Consider the following 17,673-nt stretch of genomic DNA (forward strand, 5'->3'; position numbering starts at 1 on the left):
CAACACTGTGTGAAGTTGTCACTGAAATCAATGTGGGACGTGCGCCAAAAGTATCCGTTAGGATAGGCGTTGAAATCTGGCGATGCGGGCTGACGACCGACGCGAGTGCCTTTGCTAAGAGCATGACATGGCCTGCAGCACCTGTCCTGCGCTCGTGGCCATATCAGTTGGATCCTAGACGATTGGAGAACCGTGACCTGATCAGATGAATCCCGATTTCAGTTGGTAAGAGCTGATGGTAGGGTTCGAGTGTGGCGCAGACCCCACCAAGACGTGGACTCATGTTGATAACACGGCAGTGTGCAAGCTGGTGGTGACTCCATAATGTTGTGGGCTTTGTTTACATGGAATGGACTGCGGCCTCTGGTCCAAGTGAACCTATCATTGACTGGAAATGGTACTTGGAGACCATTTTCACCTGTTCAATTAGGTTATTCGCGACTGGTAGTGAAAAACGTTCTGGACAATTCGGGCAAATGATTTGGTCACCAAGATCGCACGCGCCTGAATCCCACCGAACTACTATGGAACATAATCGAGAGCTCAGCTCGTTCACAAAATTGTACACTGGTATGGAAATGGAAATGAGCGTATGGTGTCAGTGGCAGGGACTTCCCAGTTGGGAAGTTCGGCCACAAAGTGCAGGTCTTATTCAGTGCGACGCCACAATGGACGACCTGCGCGTCGACAATGGGGATGAAATGATGATGAGGACAGCACAACGCCCAGTCCCTGAGGGGAGAAAATCTCATCCCCAGCCGGGAATCGAACCCGGGCCCCAGTGTGTGGCAAACCAACGCGCTGACCATTCAGCTAATGGGGTGGACCCGTACACTGACAATATTTTCTCAATTAATGATAGCTATAGATGTTGCATGGCTCAGTATGTCTGCAGCGGACTTCCAAAGACTTGTTGACCATGCCACGTCGAATTGCTGCACTGTGCCAGCCAAAACGAGATCCGACACAGTATTGGGAGGTATCTAATGACTTTTGTCAACTCAGTGCGTGAGAAAAACAGAATTCTCAATCTCAGGTAATATTGTTGTCGTCCATATTCTTTCAGTGATATGGGATAGGTTGATGAGTAATGGTTTGTGGGAGGTCAGTGGTACCGCATTGAACATATTTGATAAGGAGGGTGGTGGACATGGTTCAGTGGTACGTACTGTCCCTTGCAGTGTGACATTCTTACCTTGTTTCAGTTAAACCAGGTGAACAGTATTAGAGTCAAAGCACATAAAATTATATATTTAAACGAACTACATGTATTGTAAAGTATTTAGCGAAATGTACTTTAATATGTTCCTCAGATATTAGCTGCAGTGTTTCATGTTTTTATAGTGTCCTCCCTGGAACTGAGAGCCGTTCAAAATGTTCATTATTTCGGTATTTGATTCAAGAGTGTAATGAACCACAAGTTGAGTCGATGATACCCTCTTCAGATCTTCGAGAGCATTTCTACACATTCCTTACATAACACTTCATGTATGATATCTCACTGACCGTTCTTGGAACATTATATTAATTGTTGACAAGATTTTAACAGAACTATCTAATACATTTTTGTATCGGTATATTTGAGCACACAGTTCAAAGACGGTCATGATCGATTGAAACTGATCATTATCTATTACAGTCGATGATCAAATACCAGAATTAAAAAAAAAAAACATTTTTTAGTCTGTAGCTGTTAGAATAGTATGGATATCCACCAATATAAGTGCTGTTATTTAAAAATATAGTGATGTGGTGAACAACCACAGTGTCTGCTGCAGCTCTAAAGGTCGGTTACAGGGAGCGGTTCAACTTAGTCTGTAGGAAGGAACGGAATGTCTGCTGCATAAGTCAATTGTTTTAGTGCCCTCAGCGATAATGACCCAGAGGACTGAGGTCAGGGAAACGTGAAAGCCAAGAAACTGATCCTCGCCTACCTGTTCATCTGCCATGGCAGCTATCATCAGTTGTATCTTCTGTAAGATATGCTGGAGAACGTATGGACTTGATAGGCAGCCGCCCACAGTTTCATTCTACGTGTTGCTCATACAATGCTGCTTGGGTTGTTGCATCAACTGTATTACAAAGGTATCAAACCGCTCACAAGTATTGTGGAACTGCATACATGTGTAAAAGCAAGCATACCATCTTAGTGCATTTTGAACATTTGCTGTGAGTTTCTGACTTCAGGACGTTCTAAACTGTTCTGATATTGACTTATCTTCTTTTTCTGCTCTGAGGAACCTGTCCACAAAATTTGAAACGTATTTATGATACACACTGTCTACACAATCTGATGGGAAGTATCCAGACTGCTCTATATAATGCGTAACTGACCGCTAGACGTTACGAGAGACGGATCCACCAGCATAAAAGGAGTCTGGGAGTATTGTGCTGTGAGTAGAGATGCAGTAACAGCAGAATGGATTGATCAGGAGAGCTCAGAGACTTCGAATGGGGCTAGTCATTGGATGACACATGAATAAGATACCTGTCAGGGGCATTACAACCCTCTAAATCTGCCCAAAGTCGACTGTTGGTGATGTGGTAGTGATATGGAAACGCGAAGGAACCACCACAGCCAAACAAAGACCACGCAGACCTCATGTACTGGCGGAAAGGGACCGTCAAGCTTTGAGAAAGGTGGTTATAATTATTTGTTGTTGTTAAATTACAGGGAATCAATTGAAACAGTAATTTAGGGGGTGCAAAAGCACCACCAACAGCTCAGCTAGGACAATGGCTGTGCACAGGGAGCTGAAAAGAGTGAAGTGCAATGGTCGACCATTTCCTCATAATTCACACATATATATAGTGAGTCGCTACAGGTGGTCCAAAGAGCGACGCCACTGGACAATGGATGACTGGAATGAGCAATCTGGCGTGATGAATCACACTGTGCCCTGTGGCAATCCGATGGAAGGCTGTTATATGGAGCGCCAGCAATGGAATATGGTCCGCCCTGATAGCTGAGTGGTCAGTGTGACGGATTGCCGTCCTACGGGCCCGGGTTCGATTCCCGGCTGGGTGCTGTGTTGTCTTCATCCCCATCCGGCACGCAGGTCGCCCAGTGTTGCGTCGAATGTAGACCTGCACCAAGGCGGCCGGACCTGCCCCGTAAGGGGTCTCCCAGCCAATGACGGCCAACGCTCATTTCATTTCCAATGAAGTACGGAGGAGGTGGTTGTTGGCTTCTCTACTGATTATTTTATTTTAACTTGGTGCATTTGCCCAACATCACACACGACCTAACCTTCGTGACATATGGCAAATACTAATGTGGTTGTGATAATGTGCAAATGCACATTATCACTGTGATACTTAACTTATACACTGTGTGATCAAAAGTATCCGTAGGAGAGATTTCCACACTCCTAGGTCCACAGTTTCCCATGTGATAGTGAAGTGGAAACGTGAAGGGACACGTACAGCACAAAACTGTACAGGCCGACCTCGTCTGTTGACTGACAGAGACCGCCGCCAGTTGAAGAGGGTCGTAATGTGTGTTAGGCAGACATCTATCCAGACTATAACACAGGAATTCCAAACTGCGTCAGGATCCACTGCAAGTACTATGACAGTTGGGGGGCGAGGTGAGAAAACTTGGATTTCATGGTCGAGCGGCTGCTCATAAGCCACACATCACGCAGGTAAATGCCAGACGACGCCTCGCTTGGTGTCAGGATCGTAAACATTGGATGATTGAACAGTGGAAAAACGTTGTGTGGAGTGACGAATCACGGTACACAATGTGGCGATCCGATGGCAGGGTGTCGGTATGGCGAATGGCCGGTGAACGTCATCTACCAGCGTGTGTAGTGCTAACAATAAAATTAGGAGGCGGTGGTGTTATGTTGTGATGGTGGTTTCCATGGAGGGGGCTTGCACCCTTTGTTGTTTTGCGTGGCACTATTATTACAGCACAGGCATATATTGATGTTTTACGCACCTTCTTCCTTCCCACTGTCGAAGAGCAATTCGGGGATGGCGATTGCATCTTTCAACACGATCGAGCACCTGTTCATAATGCACAGCCTGTTACGGAGTGGTTACACGACAATAACATCCCTGCTATGGACTGGCCTGCACACAGTCCTGACCTGAATCCTGTAGAACGCCTTTGGGATGGTTTGTAACTCTGACTTCGTGCCATGCCTCGCCGACCGACATCGATACCTCTCGGCAGTGCAGCACCTGGTTGAACGTATGCCTGTGAGAGTGGAAGCTGTCATCTAGGCTAAGGGCGGGCCAACACCATATTGAATTCCAGCATTACCGATGGAGGGCGCCACAAACTTGTAAGTCATTTTCAGCCAGATATCCGGATACTTTTGATCACATAGTGTATATTATAGAAATGCAATAAGAGAGCTAAATGCTGGAGAGGATTTACTAAGTATTGCTGGCTAGTTCTCACATTACTCGTCCGCGTACGTTATCTCGTGACATTATGTGAATCACCTGCACCAGCAATAATACTGCTTCTGCTGATAACAATATTTTAAACTGTTGCGCTCTTGTTATTGGACTTCCACAGCAGCGAACCTCTCTGACCTTAGTTATCTCTACCTAACCAGATCGAAATTTAAAAAAAAAAAAAAAAAAAAAAAAAGAGAAAGAAAAAGAAAAAGAAAACTAAATCCACTTTGCCTGAAAATTACACATTTCATTATTCTTTCTGTAAAACTATTACGCATATTTGAATGAATTTGATTTTGCTATAAAAACGAGAAAAATTCTGAGGTTTCCGTACCAAATAATATATTTCTGTTAGTGGTTATTTCATTAATAAACCTTTTCTGAATATGATAAGACAAATTGTTCTAACTTTACTTTTTTCATTTTTATTTCTTCTGGTTAAACAAGATTATAATCGGCAAGCAAACTATCTTCATTAATATTTTCTTCCTACATTTGATTGTAAAAGTAAAAGCGTTAGATTTCTCTTTTACTTTCAATTGTAGAATGAGCCCAAACTATAATTATCTGCCCACATTGCCGAAAAGTTTCGGTGATAAACAGTCAAGGTTGCTATCTACATTTTAAGTAGTCGTATTATCTATTTCAAACCAAAAATACGTATTTATTACTTCTGTGGCAGCCATACCGCAGAAATGCATGGGCGGCAGAAGTACAGTTACAGCCAGCCCACCCAGCATACGCCGGCGCGTAGATTTACCGTTAGGCATAATTGTGGCAAAGGTGTGGCGTCCACGGGAGCGAAGAAAACAAAGCGGTTCAACCTTGGCAGCGGTACCGTACAGACACATGTTGCGCAGTCTGATCTGGTAGCCGTGGACCTTGTGGGTCAAGTTTAACATGCAGTGACGAACATTCATCGGTGTGAGTGTTCCGAAATCGTGAGTGGATTAACACTTACGACCTCTTGGACGAATAGTGCCTGGATAGTGGACAAACCATCGAGTTTTTTTCTTTTGTACGAATATTTATCTTTTTTGTGTTCTTCAACGCGAACTTCCTAGTGTTATCTTTTGTGTTTTATATTATTTTTGGTATTTATTTTCCCCCTTGCATGAGAACTTTATTGTAAAGAAGGTGTCGACCTTGGAGGAACTCCAAAAGACAATAGAAGATCTGCTAGTGAGAAATCAGAGGCTGGAGAGCGAGTTCCTGACACATCCTGTATGCGGGAACTCTGTCCACCTGGAGCCAGTTCAATGAAACTGCTGCATACAAGGTGCCACTATACTGATACTTCCTAGTATTGCTGGAGTCGCGACAAGTACAGATTGAGTGTTTGTTACGCTGCCACCTTTTTGGCCCATGAGGCAGTTTTCCTGAGCAGTAACATCACCTGCGATCCAGCAAAATTTGTACATGTTATGAGGCAGACTGACCAAACTGCCCGCTAACACAGTCCACATGCAAAGGGCTGAAGAAGGAATTATCTGGAGGATCTCATCATCAGAGCAACAATGCATGCTTCAGTTGCTGTGCCAAGAGGAATGAAGTGACAGGAGGCCATGTCAGTTCCTGCACCATCTGCAGAGCCTCACAGAGTCCAATATGGTTCTGTTGCACGTTATTTTTGTGCGCAGACACCCTTCTCATGTGCAGGTAGTCATTGCAGCACAGACACAAACGCATCCAGACACCATTGCATACTCAGCCGATCAGGCGCATATGTGCTGGCGATCGTGCCCAATGACAAACTGGCCACAGCAATATTCACTCCACGGTGACACATGCCTTCTGCACCTCCCACCTTGGCCAGCAACCTGCACCACTTAGCCCAGAATCTGGCCACTGCGATGGCAGCATTAAACTTGCAAGTCGATAAGTTGGAACACTCATGGACAGAGAGCACCAGGCACTATGGCAGCAGCAGATACAGCCACCGGCGACCCAACTCATGCAACTGGCAATGCTGCACAAGCGTTCTAGAAGTGCTCTGCCAACATTAGAGCAGCTACCAAACTGGTTTTGCTGGTACCATATCCACTTTGTCAACAATGGCACAAAGTGACATCTGCCCTATGTGCACCCAGACATCAGCTGCAACTGAGCCCAGACCAGCCTGGCTACACTGCTATACAAATGTGCCTCTTCATGGCAGAACGGGCTGGTAGTGCCAAGTACATTGTTGACACAGGTTCTGATCTGTCATTATTCCTACAAGCTGCGCTGGGGTACTGCTGACACACTGTCTCTTATAGCTGCAAATAGTTTCACCACAAAAACATATGATACACATCTCCAGACTTTGGACCTTGAACTATACCACACATTTGCATGGACATTCATTGTTGCTGACCTCAAAAAGCCAGTCCTGTGTGCAGATTACCTCAGGCATTACAAGCTTCTACCTGATACAAACACCCAGCTGATGGACTCAATAAGTCTGAAAATAGTGTGACAGTGGCAGCAGGCCACTTTCTTTACAGCAAAAACTGTAAAGTGCCCTGGACCATATGCAGACATTCTGGAGAAATAAACGCAAGTCTATCTTGCAATTATTGAGTGTGGCATTCCAGCTGGTCGATGAATTGTAAAAGTAATACTGCAACAGCTGTTTTATAGCTTTTTATTTAGGCAATCTCTGATATTGCTTGTGAAGTCTTCAATGGAAACCAGGCACAAATATTGGTTCGCTGTTAATACATGTACTGGATGATTTTTGTCATTCATGGTGCAGGGTCTGAAGATGAGTGGAAACTGGTATCCTAAATAAAAAGGAAATTGCAAGAGCTTACTCGCCCACCTGGTGCACCAAGGAACATCAACCCTTTGATGGTCCACCACATCATAACCACACCTGGTTCACCCACCTCAAGGCCTCCACATCAACTCGCACACTATAGACTAACTGCAGCAAAGGCCGAGTTTGAGGGCATTCTGCGACAGGTCATCATTCGACCACCAAGCAGCTCCTGGTCCTCTGCCTTGCACAAAGTCTCCAAGAAAGACGATTTGTGGTACCTATGTGAGGACTATCATGCCTTAAATGCATGAACGGTACCAAACCAATGTCCAGCACTGCACATGCAGGATTTTTGCCACTCCTTGGCAGGCTCAGTTACGTTCAGCAAAATCTATTGAATGAAGGCACTCACGCGGATTCCTGGGGTGGCTGAAGACATACATAAAACGCCCATAATCACGCCCTTCGGCGTTCATGATGATTGGCCTTTTGAATGCTGCCTGGACCTGGTAATGTTTGACTGCACACTGCACACTGTTGACACAAGTCGCCAATATGTGTGGGATGTGTTGCGTATGACTTTGTAAACGATGGTAAGGACAGGCTGGCTACAGAGTGGTGCAGCAACTGTTGTCATAGGAAACCTGTACGGGAGGAGGTGTAATTAGTGAAAAAGTTAATCACAGTAAACAGAATATTTACTTAACTTGTATTTCTCGAATTGAACGAAGGCTTATGACAAATAATGCAGCAAGAATTAGAGTCCAGGTTCATACAATAGCAACCAGAATGAGGCTCGCTGTTCTAAACATGAATGATGGTGTCATAGTGGCGAGGCTCTAAGCGCAAGTAGCTGAATGACTGGCACCAGCCGTCCCACATTGTGGCAGCAGAGGGCACTCATAGTCCAGAGCCACTGCAGGTGTGGCTGAGCAGGCGCACCACTGGATATGCCAGAAGGTGCTCAACCTCTATTGGGATCAGAAGGAAACTTGCTATTCCGTTGCCAACTGGAAGCCTATGAGGTGGTGTCGATATGTGACACCACAGTTTGAAGTTGCACAGAACTACTAGCTGCCACCTGCTGCCTAACAGCATTGTCAAGCACCTCCATAAGACGCTGAAATTCTTCCTAACATACCACGATAACACCTAGACTGAAGCACTTCCAGTAGTACTTCTCAGACTGTGAGTGACACCAAAGGAAGAGATCAGGGCTTCCCCTACCAATCTCTTCTACAGACAACCTCTTGCCATAGCTGGTGATTTCGGGAGGAAGTAACACTGCCTCTTGACAACTTGGTCACACCACTGACAGAATGACTACACATCCACATGGCCAGCCTCTAACCACACACACCATCTTGGTACAGCGCTGACAAAGTGATTGTACACACCAATCTACAGTGGTCTGCATACATCATGTTGTACACTGATGCAGTACAACAACAGCCACTCTACATGGATCCTCACAGTGTCATCCTTGTGGGAGGAGAATACTCAATGTCGAGTTCAATGGTGAACCAACCATAGTCTGAATTGATAGAGTCAAGCTGGCCTTCATCCTGACCGCTCCAGCTGCCATTCATTTCTTTGATTCCTCTGACACCGGCCAGGCAGGGCCTGCAACTGGAGCCACGAATGATGTAAGCAGCAGCTGTCATCGTAAAGCAATGTGCAACTAAGCGCCATCTCACCCAGCCATGTGGCACAGCTGCCCAGACAGCATCCACCACAGATACCCAGGCCACCCTCAGCAAAGCCATCAGCAGGCCATTTCATGCACACCAGTCACCATGACCATTTCTAATGCCCATGCTGCGTCATAACAGCATCCTGCCTTCTGATGCAACTCGCATCCACCCCAGCCAACAAAGGCTAGAATCTGGCACACCAGTCACCACATGCTGTCTAGACCTTGTCTCCAGCAGGTTGGATAATCAGCTAATCATCTCCAGTCAAGCTCCGGGCATCACCTATCACATCACCAGTTGCTTGTCCATTGCAGTTCTTGGGCTCGTATTCGCGTTATTGTATCTCCACCGAATCTGACATTGAGGCAGGTTCGACTTCTGAGCTGGGCTCCATGTTTTCTCCATTGGACTTTGATGACCCGCTCGGGGCCACTGGGCTTGTCTGTCTCATTTCTGGGATCTGTGTTCGAGTCATGATGGTACCGTACTTGCATGAGTACAGACTCACTCATCCAGCCTTAAGCAATGACTTCTGAGTCCGCGCATTACAATCGTGTATAAAAGGAGATGTAATGAGAGAGAGAATCAGATGCACCAGCAGTCGCAGCGTGTTGACGTTACTTGAAAAGGCGCTTTTAGTGAAGCTGTATTATCAGAATGGGGAATGTGCTAGTTCAGCGTTACGATCCTATCGCCATGGGAAGGGGATTCGAACGGGTAAAGGTCCGTTGACAAATGCAGCTGTGGCGAGAATGATTTCGAAGTTCGAAGCCACGGGTTGTTTAGACGATAGACCCCGTAGTGGCCGACCGAGCACAAGGCGTATTGCTGCTGAGACAGTTCAGGAAGAAATGGAGACTGTAGCGGGTTCGTCTATGCACGGGGAAGTCAGCGCTCGTGCAGTCGCACGTCGCACCGGCATTCCATACACTACTATTTGGTTGGCACTGAGGCGTACCCTCCTATGTTATCCGTACGAAATCATCGGCATCATAAACTGTTACCTGGCGATTTAGTGAAGTGGAGGGCACTTGCGGTGTGGGCGTTTCAAAAGATGGCGGAAGATGACGATTGGCTGAGTAACGTGTTGTAGACCGACGAAGCTCATTTCACGCTCCGAGGATCTATCAACGCCCACAACTGCAGAATTTGGGCTACCGAAAATCCCAGAACTGTCGTGGAAACTCCGTTGCACGACGAGAAAGTCACGGTAAGGGTTGGATTTACCACATTTAGCGTTATCGGGCCTTTTTTCTTCGAAGAAATGCGTGATTCTGGTTTTGTAACTGCTACCGTGACGGGTGAGAGGTACTCCGATATGTTACAGAATCGCATCATCCCCAGCCTGGCTGATAAACACCTGCTGGAACGTACGATATTTATGCAGGATGGCGCTTCACCCCATATTGCTAGACGCGTGAAAGATCTCTTGCGAGCGTCGTTTGGTGATGATCGTGAGCTCAGCCGCCTCCCAGGTCCCCAGATCTCAGTCCGTGCGATTATTGGCTTTGGGGTTACCTGAAGTCGCAGTTGTATCGTGATCGCCGATATCTCTAGGGATACTGAAAGACAACAACATCCGACGCCAATGCCTCACCATAACTCCGGACATGCTTTACATTGCTGTTCACAACATTATTCCTCGCCTACAGCTATTGTTGAGGAATGATGGTGGACATATTGAACATTTCCTGTAAAGAACATCATCTTTGCTTTGTCTTACTTTGTTATGCTAATTATTGCTATTCTGATCAGATGAAGCTCCATCTGTCGGAAATTTTTTGAACTTTTGTATTTTTTTGATTCTAATAAATCCCCATGTCATTCCAAGCATGTGTGCCAATTTGTACCTCTCTATCTACATTATTTCGTGATTTATTTAGTTTTCAAATTTATACTGACTTTTTAATCACCCAGTATATGAGGGCTGGAACTTAAATAATGGCAATTATTTATTCACAACCGATACAAAAGAGTTATATGTTTGCACCTGTTACTGTCCTTCAGAGTAGTCACCAGCGTTGTATAGAACCCGTTGCCAGCTATGTGGAAGGCGTTGTATACCGTTAGCAGAGCCTGTTCTGTTGATGGTGCGAATGGGGCAGGCTACTGCTTGTTTAATCTCTGGAACAGTTCTGAAGCGAATGCCACGAACATGTTCGTTCCTTCGTCTTCGGAATCAAATCAAAGTCACAAGGACTTAAGTCCGTGGAGTATGGCGGACGGTACAGTACTTCCCAGTCCCATCGACTGAACAGAGCAGCCACAGCTTGCGCTGTAAGCGCCCGCGCACTGTAGTGCAAAATGATGGGTCGGTTGCGCAGAAAGTGTCGCCGCTGTTTTCGGAAAGCTGGCCGCAGGTGATGCTCCAAAAACGAGCAGTAATACTGTGCATTAACGGTCTGCCGTGGAGGAACGTAATGCGTTAGGATAACGCCATCACAAGAAACTTCCTGGCAGATTAAAACTGTGTGCCCGACCGAGACTCGAACTCGGGACCTTTGCCTTTCGCGGGCAAGTGCTCTACCAACTGAGCTACCGAAGCACGACTCACGCCCGGTACTCACAGCTTTACTTCTGCCAGTACCTCGTCTCCTACCTTCCAAACTTTACAGAAGCTCTCCTGCGAACCAAGCAGAACTAGCACTCCTGAAAGAAAGGATATTGCGGAGACATGGCTTAGCCACGCAGGAGAGCTTCTGTAAAGTTTGGAAGGTAGGAGACGAGGTACTGGCAGAAGTAAAGCTGTGAGTACCGGGCGTGAGTCGTGCTTCGGTAGCTCAGTTGGTAGAGCACTTGCCCGCGAAAGGCAAAGGTCCCGAGTTCGAGTCTCGGTCGGGCACACAGTTTTAATCTGCCAGGAAGTTTCATATCAGCGCACACTCCGCTGCAGAGTGAAAATCTCATTCTGGGAACGCCATCACAGTCGTACACGAGAATCACCATGACTTTCACCAAACCGAGGCTCTGAGCCACTTTGACTTTCGTGGCGACCCGTAATGACGCCATTCGTTGGGACGCTGGGACGATGTCGCCCATGTCTCATCCAGTGTTACGATACAGTGTAAGAAAACCTCTCCTTCGCGCTCATAGCGCTCCAAGTGCGTCTGAGCAGCATCGTAATGCTTCCATTTCTGCATTTCCGTCATGTCATGCGGAACCCATCGTGATGAAATTTTTCGCATCCTTCAGGATGCGAAGCACAGTCTGTTTTCGTGGGCGAGCTCACGAATCGTATGGCGTCGATCACTGTCCACTTACGCGGCAGCAGCATGCACTACTTCTTCAGAGACGCTACGACGACCTGCCCGCTACATGTGTGCCACAGTTTGCCGACCTTCGTTGAAGGTTTTTTCCCAAAGTGCCACTGTTCTGTACGGCAATGCCTCTTGAAGACCTTGATGACACTGTCGTGCTGTACGACATCTGGCATATTCAATCTTGATCCAACTTCGTTGTTCCTGTTTCGAAAACATAGTAATACCGTTACGTTAGACCGCTCACTCACGAGTGACTGTGTTTCCCTCGACTGTGCGCACGCCGGTGACGTGGGACGGGCGAGTCTATTTGCTCGGAGGTAAGGTAGGTGTGTCAACAACGTGTGCTATCAGCGACAATAGTAGATTACATTGCCTAGTATCTCCACAGCAGTGTTGCCACTATTTAACTTCCAACCTACGTACATTCAAAGGTGGAAAGAATATAAGTTTTGAATAATGTAACTTTTATTGAAGAGAAGAAGTTTGAGGTAAGACTGCAGGACTGCGGACCTAATTTGTAGAAATTATTATTGGCAGCTGGTTAGGTTTGTTCACTTGCTCACCACCCCATTTCCCTGAGTCATGCATTAACATATTATCTGATTAAGCTGCTTGGTTTTTATAGAAACTCTCTGTTAACATTGTACCCTTTTTAAATCGTTGTTAAGCTTAGTATTGTTCAGACCGATGTTGTGTGTGAAGTTCACGCGAAGTTTTACTGTCTTTTTGTATGCATACTTCATTCTAAAATCCTTGTCTTGGAATATCATTTCATAGGAATAGTTACTCCCCCCCCCCCCCCCCACACACACACACACACACACACTTTTACACACTTTTTATCATTACGGATTACCACATTTCACTAAGTGTATACAATAGTTTGAATATAGTTTGGAAATTTTATTAAGTAATAGAAATCTAACTTATCCGCTGCCTGGCTGCTGTTTGGTGTTGTTCTTTCGGTGATGATGGTTGGTTTGTGGGGCGCTCAACTGCGCGGCATCAGCGCTCGTACAAATTCCCATTCCGTACACAGTTCAGTCTAGCCACATTCACGAATGATGATGGAATGATGAGGACAACACAAACTCCCAGTCCCCGGGCAAATAAGATCCCCAATTCGCCCGGGAATCGAACCTGGGACCCTGTGATCCAGAGACAGCAACGCTAGCCCCTAGTCCACGAGCTGCGGACTTTGTGCTTTCGATGAATCTGCAATAATGTTGTCAAGACGCAAGGTAAGTGGAAATTTTTATTAGGGCCAGATAATTGTTTTATTCAATTGCGCATTTAATATAAAGACGAGTTGCATTCAGATTAACTTCAGATCGTTTCTAATTAGGTCCTGTTTAGGCAAAGATTAGTACACGAGTTTAAGTCGGATAACAGTTTGTGGGTACATAGTTTTGGTAATACGCAGAATTTTATAGATTGGCAGGTAAAGTTGGCCTAAATTTCATACAGAAACAAATATGGTGGGAAGGTCACAACGTCCCATATTAATGTCCACTAACTGGTGTTCAGACACTTTTGATCAGACAGTGTACATCGATCCCCAGGAGTATTACAGTTGTTTCGGACGGCACAAGTAAGTGTTGACATTACGCTATCAAAATCTTTTTTAATACAGTGCGCTTCATGTGTCAATAACGTGGTACTGAATTCGGTAAAATTCAATTTGTCACTGACAAAAACATTAACAGGAACAGACGTGGCTACTCACTCCATGTGCTGTCTTCATCGTCCTCCTTCTGCACCCCCGGCTTGTCACTGTCCACACACCCCTTGTTCTTGAGCTGGATCAGCAACTGCATGAAGTCGTTCCTCGTTACGTTGTTCTCCTCCCTGTACGCCACCGTGTCCCTCACCATCTTGCGGAAATAATGCGATATCTTTGTTGCGTTGCTGCGTAGCCTGCACAAAGGTAGACCGACCAGCCTGAATGTATTGCAGTTTTCTATTTCCATTTAGCAAATGCTAGGTTGGTCCCCAACCTCCGCCTCATAAAGTACAGTACACAAACAGTTAAAATACCATAACACACTGAACGAAGAGTACACGATTCACAGACATATGGCGCTCACGACTTCTCTTACTCAGGTTAAATGACGACTACGGCAACTGGAAGAACCCCAGGCAACAAAGTTGAAATCAATTTGCCAAATCATGACTACGTACCCTGGTATAGAAGCTGGATAATACAGAGAGGGAACGTAATGTGATCTTTACCTGCAGCAGATGTGTTAATCGAAGCCGGCCGCTGTGCCCAAGCGGATCTCGGCGCTTCAGTCCGGAACCGCGCGACTGCTACGGTCGCAGGTTCGAATTTTGCCTCGGGCATGGATGTGTGTGATGTTAGTCAGGTTTAAGTAGGTCTAAGTTCTAGGGGACTGATGACCTCAGATGTTAGGTCCCATAGTGCTCAGAGCCATTTGAACCATTTTTGTGAAGTGAATAGTGGCAACACCAACTCGCATTTGAGACTCGTTGTACAAAGTGGGCTGCCGTAGTGTGTATAGTTTCCAGCAGCAGGCAGAATGTCCTCGTCAGTGTTCAAATAGCAACTACACTGCGTGCTCTTGCAAGATAAATATTGTAATATTATTTGGTCGATCCTACGATAACCTAGTTTCTCATATGCAAACACAGAAAGCACAAGAAACGGGAATCTAAACATCATTCAGGCAAATCCGATGCAAATCTAATGGTTTGGTATAAGGGCACCGGTGTTAAGGAGTGTAAAAGGATAGTATTTTCTGAGATGATTCATATCAATGACGAAAGGTTGTTTTTATTGTTGTTGTTGTTGTCGTTGTTACTGAGATATTTAGTGTAAAAACTGGTTTAATGCAACCCACCACTCTAGTCTGTCCTCTGCAAGCCTCTTCACCTCCGAGTAATTACTACAATTTTCACTGAAGGGAAAAATTGGCAACACCAAAACATACACTACTGGGAATTAAAACTGCTAAACCACGAAGTTGACGTGCTACAGAGGCGAAATTTATGATGATGATGATGATGATGTTTGGTTTGTGGGGCGCTCAACTGCGTGGTTATCAGCGCCCGTACAATTATCCAATCTTTGCTCAGTCCAATTTCGCCACTTTCCTGGATGATGATGAAATGATGAGGACAACACAAACACCCAGTCATCTCGAGGCAGGTGAAAATCCCTGACCGCGCCGGGAATCGAACCCGGGACCCCGGGCTCGGGAAGCGAGAACGCTACCGCGAGACCACGAGCGGCGGACAGGCGAAATTTAACCAACAGGAAGATATGCAAATGATTAGCTTTTCACAGCTTTCACACAAGGTTGACGCCGGTGGCGACACCTACAACGTGCTGACATGAGGAAAGATTCCAACTGATTTCTCATACACAAACAGCAGTTAACCGGCGTTGCCTGGTGAAACGTTGTTGTGATGCCTCGTGTAAAGAGGAGAAATGCGTACCATCACGTTTCCGACTATGATAAAGGTCGGATTGTAGCCTATCGCGATTGCGGTTTGTCGTATCGCGACATTGCTGCTCGGGTTGGTCGAGATCCAATGACTGTTAGCAGAATATGGATTCGGTGGGTTCAGGAGAGTAATACGGAACGCCGTGCTGGATCCCAACGGCCTCGTATCGCTAGCAGTCGAGCTGACAGGCATCTTATACGCATGGCTGTAACGGATCGTGCAGCCACGTCTCGATCCCTGAGTCAACAGATGGGGACGTTTGCAAGACAACAACCATCTGCACGAACAGTTCGACGACGTTTGCAGCAGCATGGACTATCAGCTCGGAGATCTTGGCTGCGGTTAACTTGACGCTGCATCACAGACATGAGCGCCTGCAATGGTGTACTCAGCGACGAACCTGAGTGCACGAATGGCAAAACGATACACTGTTTACAGCATCATGATGGTCGCATCCGTGTTTGGCGACATCGCGGTGAACGCACGTTGGAAGCATGTATTCGTCATCGCCATACTGGCGTATCACCCGGCGTGATGGTATGGGGTGCCATTGGTTACACGTCTCGGTCACCTCTTGTTCGCATTGACGGCGCTTTGAACAGTGGACGTTACATTTCAGATGTGTTACAACCCGTGGCTCTACCATTCATTCGATCCCTGCGAAACCTTACATTTCAGCAGGATAATGCACGACTGCATGTTGCAGGTCCTGTACGGGCCTTTCTGGATAAAGAAAATGTTCGACTGCTGCCCTGGCCAGCACATTCTCCAGACCTCTCACCAATTGAAAACGTCTGGTCAATGGTGGCTGAGCAACTGGCTCGCCGCAATACGGCAGTCACTACTCTTGATGAACTGTGGTATCGTGTTGAAGCTGCGTGGGCAGTTATACCTGTACACGCCATCCAAGCTCTGTTTGACTCACTGCCCAGGCGTATCAAGGCCGTTATTACGGTTAGAGGTGGTTGTTCTGGGTACTGATTTCTCAGGATCTATGCACCCAAATTGCGTGAAAATGTAATTACATGTCAGTTCAAATGGTTCAAATGGCTCTGAGCACTATGGGACTTAACATCTGTGGTCATCAGTCCCCTAGAACTTAGAGCTACTTAGACCTGACTAACCTAAGGACATCACACACATCCATGCCCGAGGTAGGATTCGAACCTGCGACCGGAGCGGCCACGCGGTTCCAGACTGAAGCGACTAGATCGCACGGCCACACCGACCGGCACATGTCAGTTCTAGTATAATATGAAATTCCTGGAATACATTTGTCTAGGTAATACATTTAATTGTTTAATGTTGCAAGATCACAGATTCATGTAAGCGCGAGATAAGTCGTTAATAGCCGGTGTAACCGCCAGAATGTCGAAAGCAGTTACGCAAACGTGCTTGTATTGTGTTGTACGAGTGTCGGATGTCAGTTTGTGAAATGGAATTCCATGCCTGTTGCACTTGGTCGGCCAGTATAGGGACGATTATTGCTGCTTGTGGATGACGCTGGAGTTGTCGTCGGATGATATCCCATATGTGGTCCACTGGAGACATATCCAGTGCTCTAGCAGGCCAAGGCAAAGTGTCGACATCCTTCAGAGCATGTTGGGTTACAACAGCGGTATGTGGCCAAGCGTTATTCTGTTGGACAACACCCCCTGGAATGCTGTTCATGAATGACAGCACAGCAGGTCGATACACCAGACTGTCGTACACATTGGGGGTCTGACTGCGTGGGATGGCCACGCATACGAAATCGCACCCGAGACCATAACTCCAGGTGTAGACCCAGTGCGCCCAGAACGCAGACAGGTTGGCTGCAGACCCTCAAATGGCCTCCCTCTATCTAACACCCAGCCATCACTGGCACTGAGGCAGAAACAGCTTTCATCAGCAACCCTGCCCTCCAACGAGCTCTCGCTTGTCATCACTGAAGTCGCAAGTGGCAGTGGTTTGGTGTCGGTGGAATGCAAGCTCCAGGGCGCCAGGTTCGATTTATAACAGTTCGCTGTGTAACTTTTGCGCTAACTGCTGCTCAGATTGCTGCTGCAGACGCAGTACTACGCACCAGAGCCACACGCTGAACACGATGGTC

General features: G+C 46.5%; 1 protein-coding gene across 2 annotated transcripts in view; it reads right to left on the reverse strand.

The window, feature by feature from the left end:
* LOC126484082 (cytochrome P450 6k1-like) overlaps positions 1-17,673 on the reverse strand; it is a 270,241-nt gene that overhangs the window by 16,415 nt on the left and 236,153 nt on the right. For both annotated transcript variants that reach the window (XM_050107452.1, XM_050107453.1), the window contains exon 5: positions 13,840-14,030. In XM_050107452.1, the coding sequence (XP_049963409.1) occupies positions 13,840-14,030 (191 nt within the window). The remainder of the gene's footprint in view (positions 1-13,839; positions 14,031-17,673) is intronic.

The sequence above is a fragment of the Schistocerca serialis genome, chromosome 6, assembly GCF_023864345.2.
Source record: "Schistocerca serialis cubense isolate TAMUIC-IGC-003099 chromosome 6, iqSchSeri2.2, whole genome shotgun sequence".
NCBI lineage: Eukaryota > Metazoa > Arthropoda > Insecta > Orthoptera > Acrididae > Schistocerca > Schistocerca serialis.